The sequence below is a fragment of the Aedes albopictus genome, chromosome 1 (assembly GCF_035046485.1).
Source record: "Aedes albopictus strain Foshan chromosome 1, AalbF5, whole genome shotgun sequence".
In the NCBI taxonomy this organism is placed as follows: domain Eukaryota; kingdom Metazoa; phylum Arthropoda; class Insecta; order Diptera; family Culicidae; genus Aedes; species Aedes albopictus.
Window position 1 is genome coordinate 87,469,490 of NC_085136.1, and position 20,319 is coordinate 87,489,808.

The window sequence follows — 20,319 nt, forward strand, 5'->3', positions numbered from 1 at the left end:
CAACAAGCTTCGTATGAATTTGAATGCTTTCTGTGTTTTAAAAAATTATCAAATAAATAAATATACAGCATTCATGACTAGATTTAAATGGAATATCTAAATGGAATTTTACGCAGATTTTTCGGAATGTTTTCAAATTAACTTCAGTAAAATTTGGAATTCCTCCGAGAAGCTTCTCTGAAATATTTTCAAACACAGTTGTTTGTAAACACTGTGATACGAATTTAATCAGCAAAATGTTCTAAAATTCGTCTGATATTCATATTTTTGCTTGGAAATTCCATGAATAAGTCCGCCTACGCGTTGAAATGCAATTTTTCTCATCATTCCGCGAAAAAAAAAAACTATGTTCTTTTCATAATTTTGACAAAAACTAATCAGTGAAGTGTGAATGTTCATTATAGGAGTTTCCAAATATATTTTTATTTAGATTTCCAGAATCACACAAACCCTTCAGAAATACGTGTAGCGGTTTTGTCTAGCAATTTTGCCAAAGAGTCCACATAAATTCCAATAATTCTGTAAAAGTAAGTCGATGCTTTTGTTTAATAGTCACAGCATTCTTTTATTATCCTAGACCTAGACAAAACTTGAACTGTAAGCTTGAATGTCAGGGAGTTTTTATGATTCAGTTCACTTTCTCGACTTGTAATTCAATACTTTCGATGTTTTCCATCGGGGTCTCAAGTTAGCCTAGTGATTAAGGCTATGGATCGCCAATCCGGAGACGGTGGGTTCGATTCCCGTTCCGGTCGGGAAGATTTTCTCGACTCCCTGGGCATAATGTATCATTGTAGTTGCCTCACAATATACAAATTCATGCAATGGCAGGCAAAGGAAGCCCTTCAAATAATAATTGTGGAAATGCTCAGAGAACACTAAGTTGAAGTGAGGCTAAGTCCCAGTGGGGACGTCGAGCCATAAAAAAGAAGAAGAAGATGTTTTCCAATCATTGAAAAAATCGCCCCCCTTTTTAGTATTTTCGCCCCCCAATTTGTATTTCTAAAATTTTCGCCCCCCTGGGCCTGATTTTCGCCCCCAAGGGTGTGATTTCGACCACTTTGGAAATCACTGAGCTAAACTTTTGCTGAACAAAGTTACGCCAAATGTCTTTTCAATATTGAGTTGCAACACTTTTTGTATGTGTGTGTCTAATTCGAACTCTTGGCCCACCACTTGGGCAAAAGTTCGAATCTAGTGTTTGTGATATTTCGCTAACTGTAGCAAACTATTTCGACACTTTGGCAATTGAAATACCTAAAACCAATTAATATTTGATGTTGAAACTGGAATACACTTCAAAGTTCGATCTGGTTTTTACATTTTGCAGAATTTTAGGATTTCTATTCTATTCTATTCTATTCTAGTGCTTGCACAGCCAGTATTGAAAAGCATCCTGGAAATATCAGAATTTCTTCTGATATTTTCTTGTCAATATTAATATTTGCAGCAAATCAGTGATGATATGATACAAATATTAAAACGGCCAGGCCCACTGTGCAGACTAATGGATTTGAAGATAATTCAAAAAAATATGGCAATCAGATTATCCACTTATGAATAACATGGTTGACACAAGTTTTCAAATTTGGTTATTGAGGAAACGGGGACAACCGTACCAACCGTTTCTTTATCAGGGGAATAATGTTTGGATACAGAATCGTTGGGAGTGGTATAGCTAAGAAGGTTAAAACGCACTCCATTGGTATGTCCACTCCTGGGATGGAACACAGGTATTTGATCCATGTGTCCAGGCTCGAAAGCCTAGGCTTAAGCGCCATTACTCGCTCTCTGAAACGAGAATAAAATAGCATGACAGATCCCACCCCCTGTTAAAATATTCAAAACTTTTATAATAAAGGAAAAAAAAAAATAGAAAGATCTCACCGGATTCAGGTTTTATTTGAAGTGTCATTCTGAATTGATGCGACATCAGCAATGCCACAATGAATGTGGAGCTCTCCGACCCCGATTCCGGTTTCATTCGGATCCACTGTTCTGCTACACGTGAAATGTTCAGATGGAAAACAATCCCTTGCATGTTGAATTAACATATTTTTTATGTTTTCGGTTAGTAAGGAGTTTTCCTAGCGACACTGATTTTCTTCCTATTTCCAAACACACTAGAAGCACTCCCACCTTCACAATTAATGTTCCAATTCAACGAAATGCAAGGTGAAACATAAATAATGCCTTCCTGTCGATTCGCACTCACGGAAGTATCGCGCGTCCCTTGCATCACTTTTTGACCGAACACTCAGGGTTAGGAAACAACTTTCGCGAAAATTTTATCTCCTGTCTTCCGTATCAAAAAGGCTTCTTTCTGTTTTTAAGACTCGAGGTAGTGAATTTCAATATACATCCCAATATCGGCTACCAACACTTAACTTCACGCGGAGACGACGAAAACTGCTGTCCGCCTGCTCGTGGCGTATCACTAAACAAGTCACCAGAGCATAAGTGTCCTTTTAACTTTTCTTCAGGTTATCAACATTAAGGAATAACTGCGCTAATGCAAACACCCAACAAATTCCGTTAATCACTCGCGTTCGGCTTCCGGATGCAGCCGAATTTCTACCGAAACCGCACAAAACAGGAGAGTGAAAAAACCGTGACAATTAAAACAAAAACACGTCCGATCGCGGCGGTGCCTACTTCGATCATCCACATTTTGCAGAATTTTAGGATTTTACCTAAAGTTGCCACATGACTCGAACTCTTGCCTCACTATGTGTACAATATGATTTCCAAATATTTTTTTGGGAAAAGTTATACATGCAGAAGCATCTTCAAAATATACCTAGTAACGCCCCAAAATAAAGTATCGAACTCGATTTCATTACAATTCCATTCCATCCGTTGGAAGGACCATCGCATATTACAATTTTTTGATCAAAAACTTACATTTTGTCATAACTTTACGAATATTGATTTACAAGCGTTATCAATGGTTTGTTGCCACATTACTGATACTATGTAGCGTCCTACAGGCCCAGGGAGCATAGTTCTGTAGAGAAATAATTTCCAACGATGATCTAGGACCGCCAAGAACTTCCACGAGGAAAGGCCTTAAGTTTTACAATCGTAGTCAATGGATTGTTGTTACATTTCTAATACGTTGTAACATCTTACAGGTCCATGAACCATTTTCTGTGAGGAACTAATTTCATAGATGTTCTAAGTCCTCCAGGAACTTTCACGAATAAAGACCTAAAGATCTACATGCGTTATCAATGGTTTGTTGTCACATTACTGATACAGTGTAGCGTCATACAGGTCCAGGGAGTATAGTTCTGTTGAGAAATAATTGCCAAAGATCTTCTTGGTCCTCCAAGAACTTCCATGAGTAAAAGCCGTAAGATCTACAAGCGTAATCAATGGATTGTTGTTACATTACTTATACGGTGCAAGATCATACAAAACCATGGAGCATTGAGCTGAAGAGAACAAATCTCCAAAGATATTCTAAGTTCTCCAAGAACTACCACAAGTAGAGGCCTTAAGATCTACAAGGACAATCTATGGATTTTCATTATATTACTGCTGCTGTGCCACATCCTACAGGTCCATGGAGAATTGTTGTGTAATGAACTAATTTCCAAAGATGTTCTAGCAGGTTTTCCAAGAACTTCCGTGAAGCCCTTAGGATCTCTAAGCGTAATCAATGAATTGTTGTTATATTACTGATGCGGTGCAATATCCTTTAGGTTCTCCGGTTGTCAACTGCGACTGCGATAGCTATAGACTTTGGTCAACTTCGGACTCATATTTTTGAGATTAGTGCAACGTAAGAACTATATCACAATTACACGACACGACGCGGAACAGGACATAACACTTTTTGTTCTTACAAATAACGAAAAAAAAAATATAAATTTACCTTTTTTAACGACCGGTTTCGGCTTTGTTGTCACCCATCATCAGGACGATGTCCAACTCTTTACTAAGTAAAACTAATACAGCTTCACATAGTATACCGCAAACACGTTGGTGGTAGGTCATTTGATTTTTCGTTTCGTCAAGTGGAATAGTGTAGATGTTATTGGAGCTTCGTCTTCATTCATCAACGGCTGCTCCGCAGTCGCAATGTACATCGACTCCCATGCGTTGAGGTGTGAGACTTTCCTCACACACTTTTTCAGCTTAGCGTGATCCCAAGTAGAGGCCTTAAGATCTACAAGGACAATCTATGAATTTTCATTATATTACTGCTGCTGTGCCACATCCTACAGGTCCATGGAGAATTGTTGTGTAATGAACTAATTTCCAAAGATGTTCTCTAAGCGTAATCAATGAATTGTTGTTATATTACTGATGCGGTGCAACATTGCTCGAATTTCTTTCGTCCAAAAAATGACTTGCCCGAAAATAACGTTTCCCGCAGAAATCTCCAAATGCATTGTTGCAATACTACATCTGGAATTGTGGTCCAGTCACTAACTAAATCGCTCATCAAATGTTTCAATTTCGACCAGACGGTGGACCACGAATGTTTTCATTCTCGAAGGAGCATTGTGAATCATCAGTAGTAACTTATTTTGAACTGTTTAGCATTTAAGCTGGTGGATTCTGGCTTAGCTCTCCCAACCTGACAGGTCATATTGGATCACTACTAGAATGATGATCTGTTTGTAGATACCATCAAGCTTGTTCTTCTGGGACAAGGTCGCCTTCCAATTAATAAAAGGGGAATGTACCTGTGGCAAGATTTAACATTTGGGGATCATTTTGTGTAGCACAGTATAGTTTGCTCTCCAAAGTGAGGCCAAGACCGCTGAACCATTTAAGGGTGATTTTGCAATCCGGAAGAAGGAATTGGGGACGAAATCCTGAAATTACTCTTCAATCTGTCAGGAAATTCAGTTTTCTTTGCAGTCTTGACGGGAGTGTTCGTCTGACCCTTTCATTCTGAACGATTTCGGTATCATTGGCAAAGAACGATACAGATCCACTGGGGCATGACCGAGGTGGAGAGATTCAACAAACTTGGTCCAGATTTGCTTCCCTAAGGAGCCTGCAGCGTACACCGAAATATAAAATATCCTACCTGACAGACAATTCCGCATGAGTGCAGGGGGAAGATGTCTTCAGGCGTGTCTGGGTGCACCACGTAGTCGACATGCCGCTGGAATCACTCCCAATTGACTTGGTGGTGGTTCCTCCGGATGATAGAGTGCTGGTTGACCAGAGAGCCAACTTCGCCCCCCAACGGTTCAATGGTCCGAGCTTAGATCCTAGTGGAAGAATAGGCTACAGAACAGCTAAATCGGATGGGAAGCGTCCGGGTACAGGATGGTGCATTTTTTTTCCTTTAGGTTCTGTTGAAGAATTCCATTTTGATTGGTAAGTTAGGTTTTGTTTGGGAACTAAGACCCAACGATGGTGTTTGGGCCTGTTGGGGAAGCATGTTCTGCCATGAAAACAAATAGCTCAGATCCGTTGGGGAAGCTAATGATTTTTGTTCCAGTACCGTAGGAGTGCTGGACTGTAGTTGAAAACTGTTTTGTTGTGGCTTCTCAGTCTTGACAAAATCAAAACGCTGCTACTTTTTTATCTGTTATTTTATGTTGTCTAACGTTTCGGTCCGTTTGGGACCATCTTAAGGGACTCAATATATCCACTAGTTTGCAAACCATGTCGAACAAACTGCTATCTCGATTTTCGTCTCCGTGAAACCACTTCCACTGCCGTCGCTATGTAAACCTATTATTAGCGCCAAGTTATTGATCCACCGAATAACATTGTAATTATAATTTGTAATTTTATTAGTGATAACGTAAACTTGGTAGTTACAGACCTATATTTCAAGTCAAGGAAAAATCAATTGTTTAAAGTTGGAAAACATAAGGAAAACTAATATAAAAATAAATACTTTAGGAGAAAAATGTAAAATTTCCCATAGATACCAAATTTACATCTTATAAGATACTTAACCCTTCTAGGATGTTAGGCAGGCTTGATAATCCTCCTCGAAATCAAAAGAGTTTTGCAACATGCTCTAGAGCGGTGTTTTACTTTTGCCTCGTCGCGAGGGAGCGAACGAACCCCAAACAGAGAGGCGATAAAAACTGAGCGAGGAAGAGGGGAACTAAAAAAGAGCCGATGATCATTTCGGGTTTTTGAGTGCGATTTTCGCCTCGCGAGTCTTTCTTTGTATGGGAGTGGAACTCGCGAGAGCTTTTTGAGTGTGAGTAGGCGTGAGAAACACAACAAGCAATTATGAGTGCTGGACGAACTCCTCGCTGCGCGGCAAGCTCGCGCTCGTTGCTGTTGAGGATTTGCGTTGTGATTTCTGAGTTTTATTTTCACTCCTCAGAAAATCGCCAAAATCGCTTCATCATTTTCTCGCGAGGGAGTTTCTGTCAAGACTGATGTTAGGATCTTCGCACCACGATGGCGTAGTGCACATTCAACGTACCTGTCTGGGTCATATTGACCCCAACAACTTACTAGGGTTAATAAGTATTTGATAAGAGGGAAAATTTCGGATCAAACATTGCAGAATCATTAACCTCTAGTTTGAATGATAAAAGTTTATTCTTCAGTGGTATTTCTGTTCATAAATAAATATAATTCTATGTACACACCCAAACGTTTCCGCTTTCCGTTGGTTGTTAAGTTCGTCTAAAAATATTATCTACGATATCCCGAGCGATCCTTTTATGTTTTCTGAATCTGCTCACCCGTCTCTCGTCTCTAAAAAGCTTACCAGTATGTAGTAGTGCTCTCTCGTTTACCTGTACATTTGGAATTGTTTCGTGATGCATTGTGGTTGTGTTGGTTATTGCTATCGTTTTTCTGGTTATTTGCGTGTCATAATGGTAGGTTGGAAAGCAAATTTGAAGCATGCAATTGCTTTACCGTTTTCGTTTGATTCTATCAGTGTGAATCTTGTAATTTAAAAAAGGTTTTAAAACGTATTCTTTTTACATTAATCTACTAATTGCTAACCTATGTCGATCTACGTTTGGTAATCACTAACTCATTTGATAAGGCCTACACAAAAGCATCAACGACTGTTCGAAAACTTTGACTGAATGATAGTTTTTTTTACTGGAATAGTGACTGTTCTTCCTCTCCTTCTTCAAAATAGAATCAAAATAAGCTGCTAAATTTGTTTCATCGAAAATTTTGTAGTTTTCAATTATTGCTTTGCTGTGTAGACTGAATGACTAATCGGTACCCGATGCCCTCCTAAGCCGCATCTCTCGTTAAGTAGTTTTATAGTATTATGTAAGCTATCTTGTCTAGTAAATATGGTAATATGCATCCGTGGGGACACCTCTACATTTAAGTATTCCAGTACGCGTTCACTCATCTCATTTGGATTGTATATACGACTGTGACAAAAACTGGGCTTTAACAAGCTGTTATTACTCCTCCTTCCAGTGGATATCTTGCAGCGGTAATTTTGCAAAGGATTGGAAAGCAATTCTCTTTCTACTTCGATGGCACTTTTGGTTTGACAGTCCTTCATTACTTAAGTAAGAAATGTTTTGTTTTGTCTTTTAGAATATATATCTTTTGTCCTAATAGGCTTACGACTGTGACTGATTATGATGCAAGATGGATGACATTGACGATTGGAAGGGATTTACTTTCCTACTTTCTCCCTATACTTTAACCAGAACACTGCCTAACTCCCAGGGTTCCAGGATCCTTTCAGGGTTTCAACAGATGTCCTCCCTGGATTCCAGGATGAATCTTCTATGGATTCCAGGAAGAATCCTCTCTGAATTCCAGGATGAATCCTCTATGGATTCCAGGGGGCATCCTATCTGGATTCCAGGGGGAATCTTCTCTGGATTGCTGGAGATATACTTTCTGGGTTCCTGGAGGATTCCAGGGAAAATCTTCTCTGAATTATAGGAGGAATCTTCTTTGGATTCCAGGAGGAATCTTCTCTGGAATCAAGGAAGATTCTTCACTGGATTCTAGGAGGAATCTTCTCTGGATTCCAGGAGGAATCCGGTCTGGATTCCAGGAGGAGTATTGTCTGGATTCCAGGAATCCTCTCTGAATTCCAGGAGGAGTCCTGTCTGGATTCCAGGAGGAATCCTGTCTGGATTCAATGCGGAAACCTCTCTGGATTCCAGGAGGAATCCTCTCTGGATTCCAGGAGGAATCCTCTCTGGATTCCAGGAGGAATCCTCTCTGGATTCCAGGAGGAATCCTCTCTGGATTCCAGGAGGAATCCTCTCTGGATTCCAGGAGGAATCCTCTCTGGATTCCAGGAGGAATCCTCTCTGGATTCCAGGAGGAATCCTCTCTGGATTCCAGGAGGAATCCTCTCTGGATTCCAGGAGGAATCCTGTCCGGTTTCCAGGAGGAATCCTGTCCGGTTTCCAGGAGGAATCCTGTCCGGTTCCCAGGAGGAATCCTGTCCGGATTCCAGGAGGAATCCTGTCCGGATTCCAGGAGGAATCCTGTCCGGATTCCAGGAGGAATCCTGTCTGGATTCCAGGAGGAATCCTGTCTGGATTCCAGGAGGAATCCTGTCTGGATTCCAGGAAGAATCCTGTCTGGATTCCAGGAGGAATCCTGTCTGGATTCCAGGAGGAATAATGTCCAGATTCCAGGGGGAATCCTGTCCAGATTCCAGGAGGAATCCTCTCTGGATTCCACGAGGAAACCTCTCTGGATTCCAGTAGGAATCCGCTCTGAATTCCAGGAGAAATCCTGTCCGGTTTCCAGGAGAAATCCTGTCCGGTTTCCAGGAGGAATTCTCTCCCGTTTCCAGGAGGAATCCTGTCCGGTTTCCAGGAGGAATCCAGTCCGGATTCCAGAAAGAATCCTGTCTGGATTCCAGAAAGAATCCTGTCTGGATTCCAGGAGGAATCCTGTCTGGATTCCAGGAGGAATCCTGTCTGGATTCCAGGAGGAATCCTGTCTGGATTCCAGGAGGAATCCTGTCTGGATTCCAGGAAGAATCCTGTCTGGATTCCAGGAGGAATCCTGTCTGGATTCCAGGAGGAATCCTGTCTGGATTCCAGGAGGAATCCTGTCTGGATTCCAGGAGGAATCCTGTCTGGATTCCAGGAAGAATCCTGTCTGGATTCCAGGAGGAATCCTGTCTGGATTCCAGGAGGAATCCTGTCCAGATTCCAGGGGGAATCCTGTCCAGATTCCAGGAGGAATCCTCTCTGGATTCCACGAGGAAACCTCTCTGGATTCCAGTAGGAATCCGCTCTGAATTCCAGGAGAAATCCTGTCCGGTTTCCAGGAGAAATCCTGTCCGGTTTCCAGGAGGAATTCTCTCCCGTTTCCAGGAGGAATCCTGTCCGGTTTCCAGGAGGAATCCAGTCCGGATTCCAGAAAGAATCCAGTCCGGATTCCAGAAAGAATCCTGTCTGGATTCCAGAAAGAATCCTGTCTGGATTCCAGGAGGAATCCTGTCTGGATTCCAGGAGGAATCCTGTCTGGATTCCAGGAGGAATCCTGTCTGGATTCCAGGAGGAATCCTGTCTGGATTCCAGGAGGAATCCTGTCTGGATTCCAGGAGGAATCCTGTCTGGATTCCAGGAGGAATCCTGTCTGGATTCCAGGAGGAATCCTGTCTGGATTCCAGGAGGAATCCTGTCTGGATTCCAGGAGGAATCCTGTCTGGATTCCAGGAGGAATCCTGTCTGGATTCCAGGAGGAATCCTGTCTGGATTCCAGGAGGAATCCTGTCCAGATTCCAGGGGGAATCCTGTCCAGATTCCAGGGGGAATCCTGTCCAGATTCCAGGAGGAATCCTCTCTGGATTCCACGAGGAAACCTCTCTGGATTCCAGTAGGAATCCGCTCTGAATTCCAGGAGAAATCCTGTCCGGTTTCCAGGAGAAATCCTGTCCGGTTTCCAGGAGGAATTCTCTCCCGTTTCCAGGAGGAATCCTGTCCGGTTTCCAGGAGGAATCCAGTCCGGATTCCAGAAAGAATCCTGTCTGGATTCCAGAAAGAATCCTGTCTGGATTCCAGGAGGAATCCTGTCTGGATTCCAGGAGGAATCCTGTCTGGATTCCAGGAGGAATCCTGTCTGGATTCCAGGAGGAATCCTGTCTGGATTCCAGGAGGAATCCTGTCTGGATTCCAGGAAGAATCCTGTCTGGATTCCAGGAGGAATCCTGTCTGGATTCCAGGAGGAATCCTGTCCAGATTCCAGGGGGAATCCTGTCCAGATTCCAGGAGGAATCCTCTCTGGATTCCACGAGGAAACCTCTCTGGATTCCAGTAGGAATCCGCTCTGAATTCCAGGAGAAATCCTGTCCGGTTTCCAGGAGAAATCCTGTCCGGTTTCCAGGAGGAATTCTCTCCCGTTTCCAGGAGGAATCCTGTCCGGTTTCCAGGAGGAATCCAGTCCGGATTCCAGAAAGAATCCAGTCCGGATTCCAGAAAGAATCCTGTCTGGATTCCAGAAAGAATCCTGTCTGGATTCCAGGAGGAATCCTGTCTGGATTCCAGGAGGAATCCTGTCTGGATTCCAGGAGGAATCCTGTCTGGATTCCAGGAGGAATCCTGTCTGGATTCCAGGAGGAATCCTGTCTGGATTCCAGGAGGAATCCTGTCTGGATTCCAGGAGGAATCCTGTCTGGATTCCAGGAGGAATCCTGTCTGGATTCCAGGAGGAATCCTGTCTGGATTCCAGGAGGAATCCTGTCTGGATTCCAGGAGGAATCCTGTCCAGATTCCAGGGGGAATCCTGTCCAGATTCCAGGGGGAATCCTGTCCAGATTCCAGGAGGAATCCTCTCTGGATTCCACGAGGAAACCTCTCTGGATTCCAGTAGGAATCCGCTCTGGATTCCAGTAGGAATCCGCTCTGGATTCCAGGAGGAATCTTCTCCGGATTCCAGGAGGAATCCTCTCCGGATTCAAAGAGGAATCCTCTCCGGATTCCAGGAGAAATCCTCTCCGGATTCCAGGAGGAATCCTCTCCGGATTCCAGGAGGAATCCTCTCCGGATTCCAGGAGGAATCCTCTCCGGATTCCAGGAGGAATCCTCTCCGGATTCCAGGAGGAATCCTCTCCGGATTCCAGGAGGAATCCTCTCCGGATTCCTCCTGGAATCCTCTCCGGATTCCAGGAGGAATCCTCTCCGGATTCCAGGAGGAATCCTCTCCGGATTCCAGGAGGAATCCTCTCCGGATTCCAGGAGGAATCCTCTCCGGATTCCAGGAGGAATCCTCTCCGGATTCCAGGAGGAATCCTCTCCGGATTCCAGGAGGAATCCTCTCCGGATTCCAGGAGGAATCCTCTCCGGATTCCAGGAGGAATCCTCTCCGGATTCCAGGAGGAATCCTCTCCGGATTCCAGGAGGAATCCTCTCCGGATTCCAGGAGGAATCCTCTCCGGATTCCAGGAGGAATCCTCTCCGGATTCCAGGAGGAATCCTCTCCGGATTCCAGGAGGAATCCTCTCCGGATTCCAGGAGGAATCCTCTCCGGATTCCAGGAGGAATCCTCTCCGGATTCCAGGAGGAATCCTCTCCGGATTCCAGGAGGAATCCTCTCTGGATTCCACGAGGAAACCTCTCTGGATTCCAGGAGGAATCCTGTCTGGATTCCAGGAGGAATCCTCTCAGAAGCTTCCAGGAGGAAGCTTCTCCGGATTCCAGGAGGAATCCTCTCCGGATTCCAGGAGGAATCCTCTCCGGATTCCAGGAGGAATCCTCTCCGGATTACAGGAGGAATCCTCTCCGGATTCCAGGAGGAATCCTCTCCGGATTCCAGGAGGAATCCTCTCCGGATTCCAGGAGGAATCCAGTCCGGATTCCAGGAGGAATCCTCTCCGGATTCCAGGAGGAATCCTCTCCGGATTCCAGGAGGAATCCTCTCCGGATTCCAGGAGGAATCCTCTCCGGATTCCAGGAGGAATCCTCTCCGGATTCCAGGAGGAATCCTCTCCGGATTCCAGGAGGAATCCTCTCCGGATTCCAGGAGGAATCCTCTCCGGATTCCAGGAGGAATCCTCTCCGGATTCCAGGAGGAATCCTCTCCGGATTCCAGGAGGAATCCTCTCCGGATTCCAGGAGGAATCCTCTCCGGATTCCAGGAGGAATCCTCTCCGGATTCCAGGAGGAATCCTCTCCGGATTCCAGGAGGAATCCTCTCCGGATTCCAGGCGGAATCCTCTCCGGATTCCAGGCGGAATCCTCTCCGGATTCCAGGCGGAATCCTCTCCGGATTCCAGGCGGAATCCTCTCCGGATTCCAGGCGGAATCCTCTCCGGATTCCAGGCGGAATCATCTCCGGATTCCAGGCGGAATCATCTCCGTATTCCAGGCGGAATCCTCTCCGGATTCCAGGAGGAATCCTCTCCGGATTCCAGGAGGAATCCTCTCCGGATTCCAGGCGGAATCCTCTCCGGATTCCAGGCGGAATCCTCTCCGGATTCCAGGCGGAATCATCTCCGGATTCCAGGCGGAATCATCTCCGTATTCCAGGCGGAATCCTCTCCGGATTCCAGGAGGAATCCTCTCCGGATTCCAGGAGGAATCCTCTCCGGATTCCAGGCGGAATCCTCTCCGGATTCCAGGCGGAATCCTCTCCGGATTCCAGGAGGAATCCTCTCCGGATTCCAGGAGGAATCCTCTCCGGATTCCAGGAGGAATCCTCTCCGGATTCCAGGAGGAATCCTCTCCGGATTCCAGGAGGAATTCTCTCCGGACTCCAGGAGGAATTCTCTCCGGACTCCAGGAGGAATCCTCTCTGGATTCCAGGAGGAATCCTCTCCGGATTCCAGGAGGAATCCTCTCCGGATTCCAGGAGGAATCCTCTCCGGATTCCAGGAGGAATCCTCTCCGGATTCCAGGAGGAATCCTCTCCGGATTCCAGGAGGAATCCTCTCCGGATTCCAGGAGGAATCCTCTCCGGATTCCAGGAGGAATCCTCTCCGGATTCCAGGAGGAATCCTCTCCGGATTCCAGGAGGAATTTTCTCCGGATTCCAGGAGGAATCCTCTCCGGATTCCAGGAGGAATCCTCTCCGGATTCCAGGAGGAATCCTCTTCGGATTCCAGGAGGAATCCTCTTCGGATTCCAGGAGGAATCCTCTCCGGATTCCAGGAGGAATCCTCTCCGGATTCCAGGAGGAATCCTCTCCGGATTCCAGGAGGAATCCTCTCCGGATTTCAGGAGGAATCCTGTGTAGTTTCCAGGAGGTTGTTCGAATCCCGAGTAGGAAACAGAATTGGACACTCAGCAATTCCCTTCCAATCACCCTAAAGCTACCTCTCCGTCAACCTACAGATCCGTTACCGGACCGGAAACATTGATGGTACCGCCGGATGACCCTGGCGGTAGATGCATGTACTGCTTGCCGGATGGCGAGGGTAAACTCTGAATCTGTGCCGCCTTTTGGAACTTGGACGGCGATATGGAACCAACTGGCGGCGGGGGCTGTTGCTGACTTGGTGAACCGTTGTTGATGCTTCTAAAGTAGTACTGGTGATGATGGTTCGGCTGATGTTGCTGCTGCTGCTGGTGCGGATGGTGATGCTGATGATGGCCACTAGCTCCCACCATTCCAACGGGGTTCAAGGCACTCGTCGCATTCATCGTCGTCATCGTAGTCGTCGTACCCTTCACTCCCGTCAGCGACTGCTGGGTGCCGGATCCGCTGGACGTTACGGCTGGCGGAACCTGCTCTTTGAGAGTACTTACAATACTTTCCAATCTGGACAGGGACATTTTGATCGATAACACCGATGATAGGAAATTGTTCGAATGATGATTCATGGACAGATGAGGATGAGGAAAAGAGAGAATACAAACAAACAGAGAGAAAGAGATAGATCGTATGTTAGTTTTACCGACTGAGCGTACTGTACAACACAACTACGATGGGGTTAGCTTACGCTGTGATCCGGTTTTCCGACTCCTGCTTGGAGGCCAGAGCGTCCTGTAGCTCCCGGCGCAGTTTCAGCGCATCCTTCTCCAGCAACAGCACCTGATCGCTTGCGGAGTCTTCATGCATTTCATCCCCGTAACTACTACCACCACCAGCCCCATTCAAGGTCTGTCCACCGACAAAGGTATTCTCACCAATCTTGGACCCGCGCAGGTTGCCTCCGTTCCCGTTGCCGAACCGCAGCTCGTTGCTCAGGTCGTTGAAGTTGTTGCCCCCGTAGAACTCGTCCGTGTTGTTGATCCGACCGTAGTTCAGGTGCATACTGTTGCGTCGGTGCTTGGCCGAGGAAGATCCCGCCGACGACTGCCCGTAGGAGTCCCGCTCCCGTAGGTGCAGCTGTTGTTGGTGTTGCTGCTGCTGCTGCTGTTGTTGTTGCTGTAGCTGTTGGTTGTTCAGCTGCGCTCGCAGGTTGATGACTTCGTTCTCGAGCTTCAGCATTCGGTCCACCATCTGGTTCATCTCGGATCGTACCAGGTGGATGCCCTTCTTGGCCTCTTCCGTCTCTTTCAGCAGTCGGAAGTTGGTTTCGTTGAGGGCCCACGAACGTTCCTCGATCATCGTCTTCATGCGGTCCATCATGGCTTCCTCTCGGACGCGCGACACTTCACGGATCTCTCGAATAACGTCCGCCACCAGGCCGGGGCTGTAGCTTCCTGCAAAATATTGAACAGATGTTAGCAAGTTCGGCAAAACATCGGAATTAGTAATATGATTTTGGCACAGAATGAAGATACAACTGTTGAGTATTGAAAGAATCAAGCCTAGTTTTCCGGATTCCCGGCAGGAATCTCTCCGGATTCCTGGAAGGAATCTCTCGTGATTCCTGGAAGGAATCTCTCCGGATTCCTGGAAGGAATCTCTCCGGATTCCTGGAAGGAATCTCTCCGGATTCCTGGAAGGAATCTCTCCGGATTCCTGGAAGGAATCTCTCCGGATTCCTGGAAGGAATCTCTCCGGATTCCTGGAAGGAATCTCTCCGGATTCCTGGAAGGAATCTCTCCGGATTCCTGGAAGGAATCTCTCCGGATTCCTGGAAGGAATCTCTCCGGATTCCTGGAAGGAATCTCTCCGGATTCCTGGAAGGAATCTCTCCGGATTCCTGGAAGGAATCTCTCCGGATTCCTGGAAGGAATCTCTCCAGATTCCTGGAAGGAATCTCTCCAGATTCCTGGAAGGAATCTCTCCAGATTCCTGGAAGGAATCTCTCCAGATTCCTGGAAGGAATCTCTCCAGATTCCTGGAAGGAATCTCTCCAGATTCCTGGAAGGAATCTCTCCGGATTCCTGGAAGGAATCTCTCCAGATTCCTGGAAGGAATCTCTCCAGATGAGGGAATCTCTCCAGATTCCTGGAAGGAATCTCTCCGGATTCCTGGAAGGAATCTCTCCAGATTCCTGGAAGGAATCTCTCCAGATTCCTGGAAGGAATCTCTCCAGATTTCTGGAAGGAATCTCTCCAGATTCCTGGAAGGAATCTCTCCAGATTCCTGGAAGGAATCTCTCCAGATTCCAGGAAGGAATCTCTCCAGATTCCTGGAAGGAATCTCTCCAGATTCCTGGAAGGAATCTCTCCAGATTCCTGGAAGGAATCTCTCCAGATTCCTGGAAGGAATCTCTCCAGATTCCTGGAAGGAATCTCTCCAGATTCCTGGAAGGAATCTCTCCAGATTCCTGGAAGGAATCTCTCCAGATTCCTGGAAGGAATCTCTCCAGATTCCTGGAAGGAATCTCTCCAGATTCCTGGAAGGAATCTCTCCAGATTCCTAGAAGGAATCTCTCCAGATTCCTGGAAGGAATCTCTCCAGATTCCTGGAAGGAATCTCTCCAGATTCCTGGAAGGAATCTCTCCAGATTCCTGGAAGGAATCTCTCCAGATTCCTGGAAGGAATCTCTCCAGATTCCTGAAAGGAATCTCTCCAGATTCCTGAAAGGAATCTCTCCAGATTCCTGGAAGGAATCTCTCCAGATTCCTGGAAGGAATCTCTCCAGATTCCTGGAAGGAATCTCTCCAGATTCCTGGAAGGAATCTCTCCAGATTCCTGGAAGGAATCTCTCCAGATTCCTGGAAGGATTCTCTCCAGATTCCTGGAAGGATTCTCTCCAGATTCCTGGAAGGAATCTCTCCAGATTCCTGGAAGGAATCTCTCCATATTCCTGGAAGGAATCTCTCCAGATGAGGGAATCTCTCCAGAGTCCTGGAAGGAATTTCTCCAGATTGCTGGAAGGAATCACTTTCTGATTCCTGGAAGGAATCTCTCCAGATTGCTGGAAGGAACCACTCCAGATTCCTGGAAGGAATCTCTCCATATTCCTGGAAGGAATCTCTCCAGACTACTGAAAGGAATCTCTCCAGATTCCTGAAAGGAACCTCTCCAGATTCCTGAAAGGAATTTCTCCAGATTCCTGAAAGGAATCTCTCCAGATTTCTGAAAGGAATCTCTCCAGATTCCTGGAAGGAATCTCTCCGGATTCCTGGAAGGAATCTCTCCGGATTCCTGGAAGGAATCTCTCCGGATTCCTGGAAGGAATCTCTCCAGATTCCTGGAAGGAATCTCTCCAGATTCCTGGAAGGAATCTCTCCAGATTCCTGGAAGGAATCTCTCCAGATTCCTGGAAGGAATCTCTCCAGATTCCTGGAAGGAATCTCTCCAGATTCCTGGAAGGAATCTCTCCAGATTCCTGGAAGGAATCTCTCCAGATTCCTGGAAGGAATCTCTCCAGATTCCTGGAAGGAATCTCTCCAGATTCCTGAAAGGAATTTCTCCAGATTCCTGAAAGGAATCTCTCCAGATTTCTGAAAGGAATCTCTCCAGATTCCTGGAAGGAATCTCTCCGGATTCCTGGAAGGAATCTCTCCGGATTCCTGGAAGGAATCCTCTCCGGATTACTGGAAGGAATCCTCTCCGGATTACTGGAAGGAATCCTCTCCGGATTACTGGAAGGAATCCTCTCCGGATTACTGGAAGGAATCCTCTCCGGATTACTGGAAGGAATCCTCTCCGGATTACTGGAAGGAATCCTCTCCGGATTACTGGAAGGAATCCTCTCCGGATTACTGGAAGGAATCCTCTCCGGATTACTGGAAGGAATCCTCTCCGGATTACTGGAAAGAATCCTCTCCGGATTACTGGAAGGAATCCTCTCCGGATTACTGGAAGGAATCCTCTCCGGATTACTGGAAGGAATCCTCTCCGGATTACTGGAAGGAATCCTCTCCGGATTACTGGAAGGAATCCTCTCCGGATAACTGGAAGGAATCCTCTCCGGATAACTGGAAGGAATCCTCTCCGGATAACTGGAAGGAATCCTCTCCGGATTACTGGAAGGAATCCTCTCCGGATTCCTGGAAGGAATCCTCTCCGGATTCCTGGAAGGAATCCTCTCCGGATTCCTGGAAGGAATCCTCTCCGGATTCCTGGAAGGAATCCTCTCCGGATTCCTGGAAGGAATCCTCTCCGGATTCCTGGAAGGAATCCTCTCCGGATTTAGCTTATTTATTTCGTCAAACATACCGTAGACTACATTTTCACTTAACTATATCACTTAATAACTATATTCTATTATATCTCAAAGATCTAAAATATTTTCTCAAATTTGTTCTAGACATGGTCAAACTAATAGATGCACAGTGCTGATTATAAAGGTTCATCATTCGATTCAAAGGACCAAATTTTGCATAATCTGTTCTATGTTTGTTTAGAGCAAATATATTACGACCTCTCAATAGTCTAGCAGGAGCATAGAAATTTATACATGATAGTAAGTTGGCGGAGTCGATGCGTTGAGATATTAAATCATTTATAAACGAAACCATGGCAAATTCGCGACGCTCCTTCAAAGTTTGAATATCTATAAGCATGCATCTAGCTTCATATGAAGGCAGTGGAAATGTTGACCAACCTAACTTGCGTAAGGCATATAGGAGGAACTGCTTTTGTATTGATTCGATTCGATCCTCATGTGTTACCATGTAGGGAGACCATACTATGCTACAGTATTCTAGAACTGATCTTACATAAGCGACGTACAATGTTTTTATCGTGTATGGGTCCTGAAAGTCGTAGCTAAAACGCTTAATGAAGCTTAACATATTAGTTGCTTTATGAGTGATAGCGTTATAATGATCGGTGAAAGTTAATTTAGAATCTAAGATAACACCTAAATCTCTAATTCTATTGCACTTTTCAACTTCTTGGTTTCCTTAAGATACAATTATTGGTGGTGTACTATGTTTTCTGCTGTACGTAATTGAATTACATTTTTTCACGTTTAACTGCAGCAGGCTTTTACTACACCATTGGTCAAATATCCGTATTTCTCTCAAAAAACATTCTCTGTCTTCTTCATTTTTTATTTCAATAAAGAGTTTCATATCATCAGCGTATATAAGGATTTTGAGATGCTTTAGAATATACGTGATATCATTTACAAGCAATATGAAAAGCAAAGGTCCTAAATGTGAGCCTTGGGGAACTCCTGATGATACGTTGATAGGTTCTGACTTCTTCCCCTCAAATCTTACTATCTGTAATCGGTCAGTTAAGTACGATTCGATCCATTTAAGTAGTCTAGACTCGATTCCCATTTTATCAAGCTTAAAAATCAACATTGGAATGTCAAGTCTGTCGAACGCCTTACTGAAATCGGTGTAAAGCGATTCAACATAGTTACCTCTGTCCATTGCACATAAGGTGTAATTAACAAATTCTAACAAGTTTGTTGTAGTCGACCGACCTTTGAAAAATCCATGTTGTGCATTTGTAATTCTTAGTTTGATTTGATTAAACACACATCTGTTTATAATAGATTCAAATAGTTTTGGTATGCATGAGATAATGGCAATCCCACGATAATTACGAACATCGGATTTTTTACCAGATTTGTAGATGGGTATAAGGAAAGATTTTTTCCATCCTTTCGGAAACTTTCCAGTTTCAAGTGACATGTTGTAAAGCCAAAATAATGGAGCCGCAAATTCAGTTGCCAGGTTTTTCAGAAGAACCGGCGGAATTCCATCCGGCCCTGGACCTTTGTTCGGATCTAAGTCTTTTAGACCGGTTAAAATATCTTGTAACATGATTTGATTGATTCCGATGTTGCTGGTAAAGTCAGGAAAGTGGGAGAAATATTCATAGTCGCGATCGGCATCAGAAAATGTACTATAAGTTTCTTGGAAATAGGTTGCAAAAAGATTGCAAATTTCATCGGAATTTTCTGCCAATTTATCATCTAACGACATTTTTGATGGAAAATTGCTCGACTTCAACTTAGTTTTAGCATAATTGAAGAAGTTCCTGGGACAGGATTTTATTTCATTCTCGGTTTTTCTGTTGTACTCTTCAAGAGCAGTGGATATGGCTAGATTAAGTTGATTGCAAATGCTTAAATATTTTTCAATGTTTTCTTGACTTTTGTGTCGTCGGTATACTTTGTGAGCTTTTTGTTTCCGATTTTTCAAGTTAATAATTTGCCTGTTGAACCAGACTGGATTTTTAGAACCATTATTTCGTCGTTTTCTCCTTAGTGGAACTTCCGAATTAATTATTTCCGACAAAATGCTATAAAAGGCCTCAACAGCATATTCTACATCTGGATTTCTTAAAACAGATTGCCAATTAGTTCTATTAAGTTGAAGTCTAATATTTTCATAATTGGCTTTACTATAATCATATACATCCTCATAGTCACAATTATTTGAGTTAACGTTCATATGGATAAAAACGGAATACTCGATAGCGGTATGGAACACCTCGTTTTTCCATAATGGAAAGGGAGCTTCTTCCACACAGAAGTCCTCAAGGATGTTAGTTAATAAAAAGTCTAGATATCGATTATGCTGATTTTTTACATGATTAATTTGGTTTAAACCTAAACAAGCAGTTTTTTCAAAAATCAACTGTAACGTTTCATTTTCACCTACAACTGGTAATAAAATACATTCATTTTCAGAATCTGATATGAAATCTACGTCACGTTGATTGAAATCGCCATAAATATGCACTTTGAATTCCGGAGGAAATTGTGAAATAATTTCTTCAGCAGCTAGGAAGAACATTTCATATGTTGATTTACAAGCTTGATCAGGTGGGAAATATACCGATGCAAAAATATGAGTTTCGCCGGCGATTTGTGTTTTAGCCCAAACTTGTTCGAATTCTTTAAACTTAGTAGAAGTAACAAGCTCTGAATTGAATTTTGAGGAAATTGCTACGAGAACACCGCCACCAGACATTCTATGGGTAAGAGTTAAATCTCGATCGTCTCTATAAACATTAAAATCATTACCAAAAACTTCTTCACTTTTAACGCTATCATTCCAACTGGTTTCAGTACCCAAAACAACCGAGAAGGATGAACTCAAAATTTGTTTGTGAATTTCATTTACTTTTTTTGCGCTTTTCATGCGATTGAAATTCTGGCAATAAACTAAAATT

The 20,319-nt window shown here is 44.5% G+C and overlaps 1 protein-coding gene across 5 annotated transcripts in view; it reads right to left on the reverse strand.

Moving 5' to 3' along the window:
* Window positions 1-13,083: 13,083 nt before the first annotated feature.
* Window positions 13,084-20,319, reverse strand: part of LOC109427441 (putative uncharacterized protein DDB_G0277255) — a 79,977-nt gene continuing 72,741 nt past the window's right edge. For 2 of the 5 annotated variants that reach the window (XM_029854883.2, XM_029854884.2), the window contains exons 7-8: window positions 13,835-14,540; window positions 13,084-13,653 (exon numbers count right to left, since the gene is read on the reverse strand). In XM_029854883.2, the coding sequence (XP_029710743.1) occupies window positions 13,221-13,653; window positions 13,835-14,540 (1,139 nt within the window). In that variant the 3' untranslated portion in view covers window positions 13,084-13,220. The remainder of the gene's footprint in view (window positions 13,654-13,834; window positions 14,541-20,319) is intronic. The other 3 variants (XM_062844937.1, XM_062844938.1, XM_062844935.1) reach the window with 2 other exon arrangements.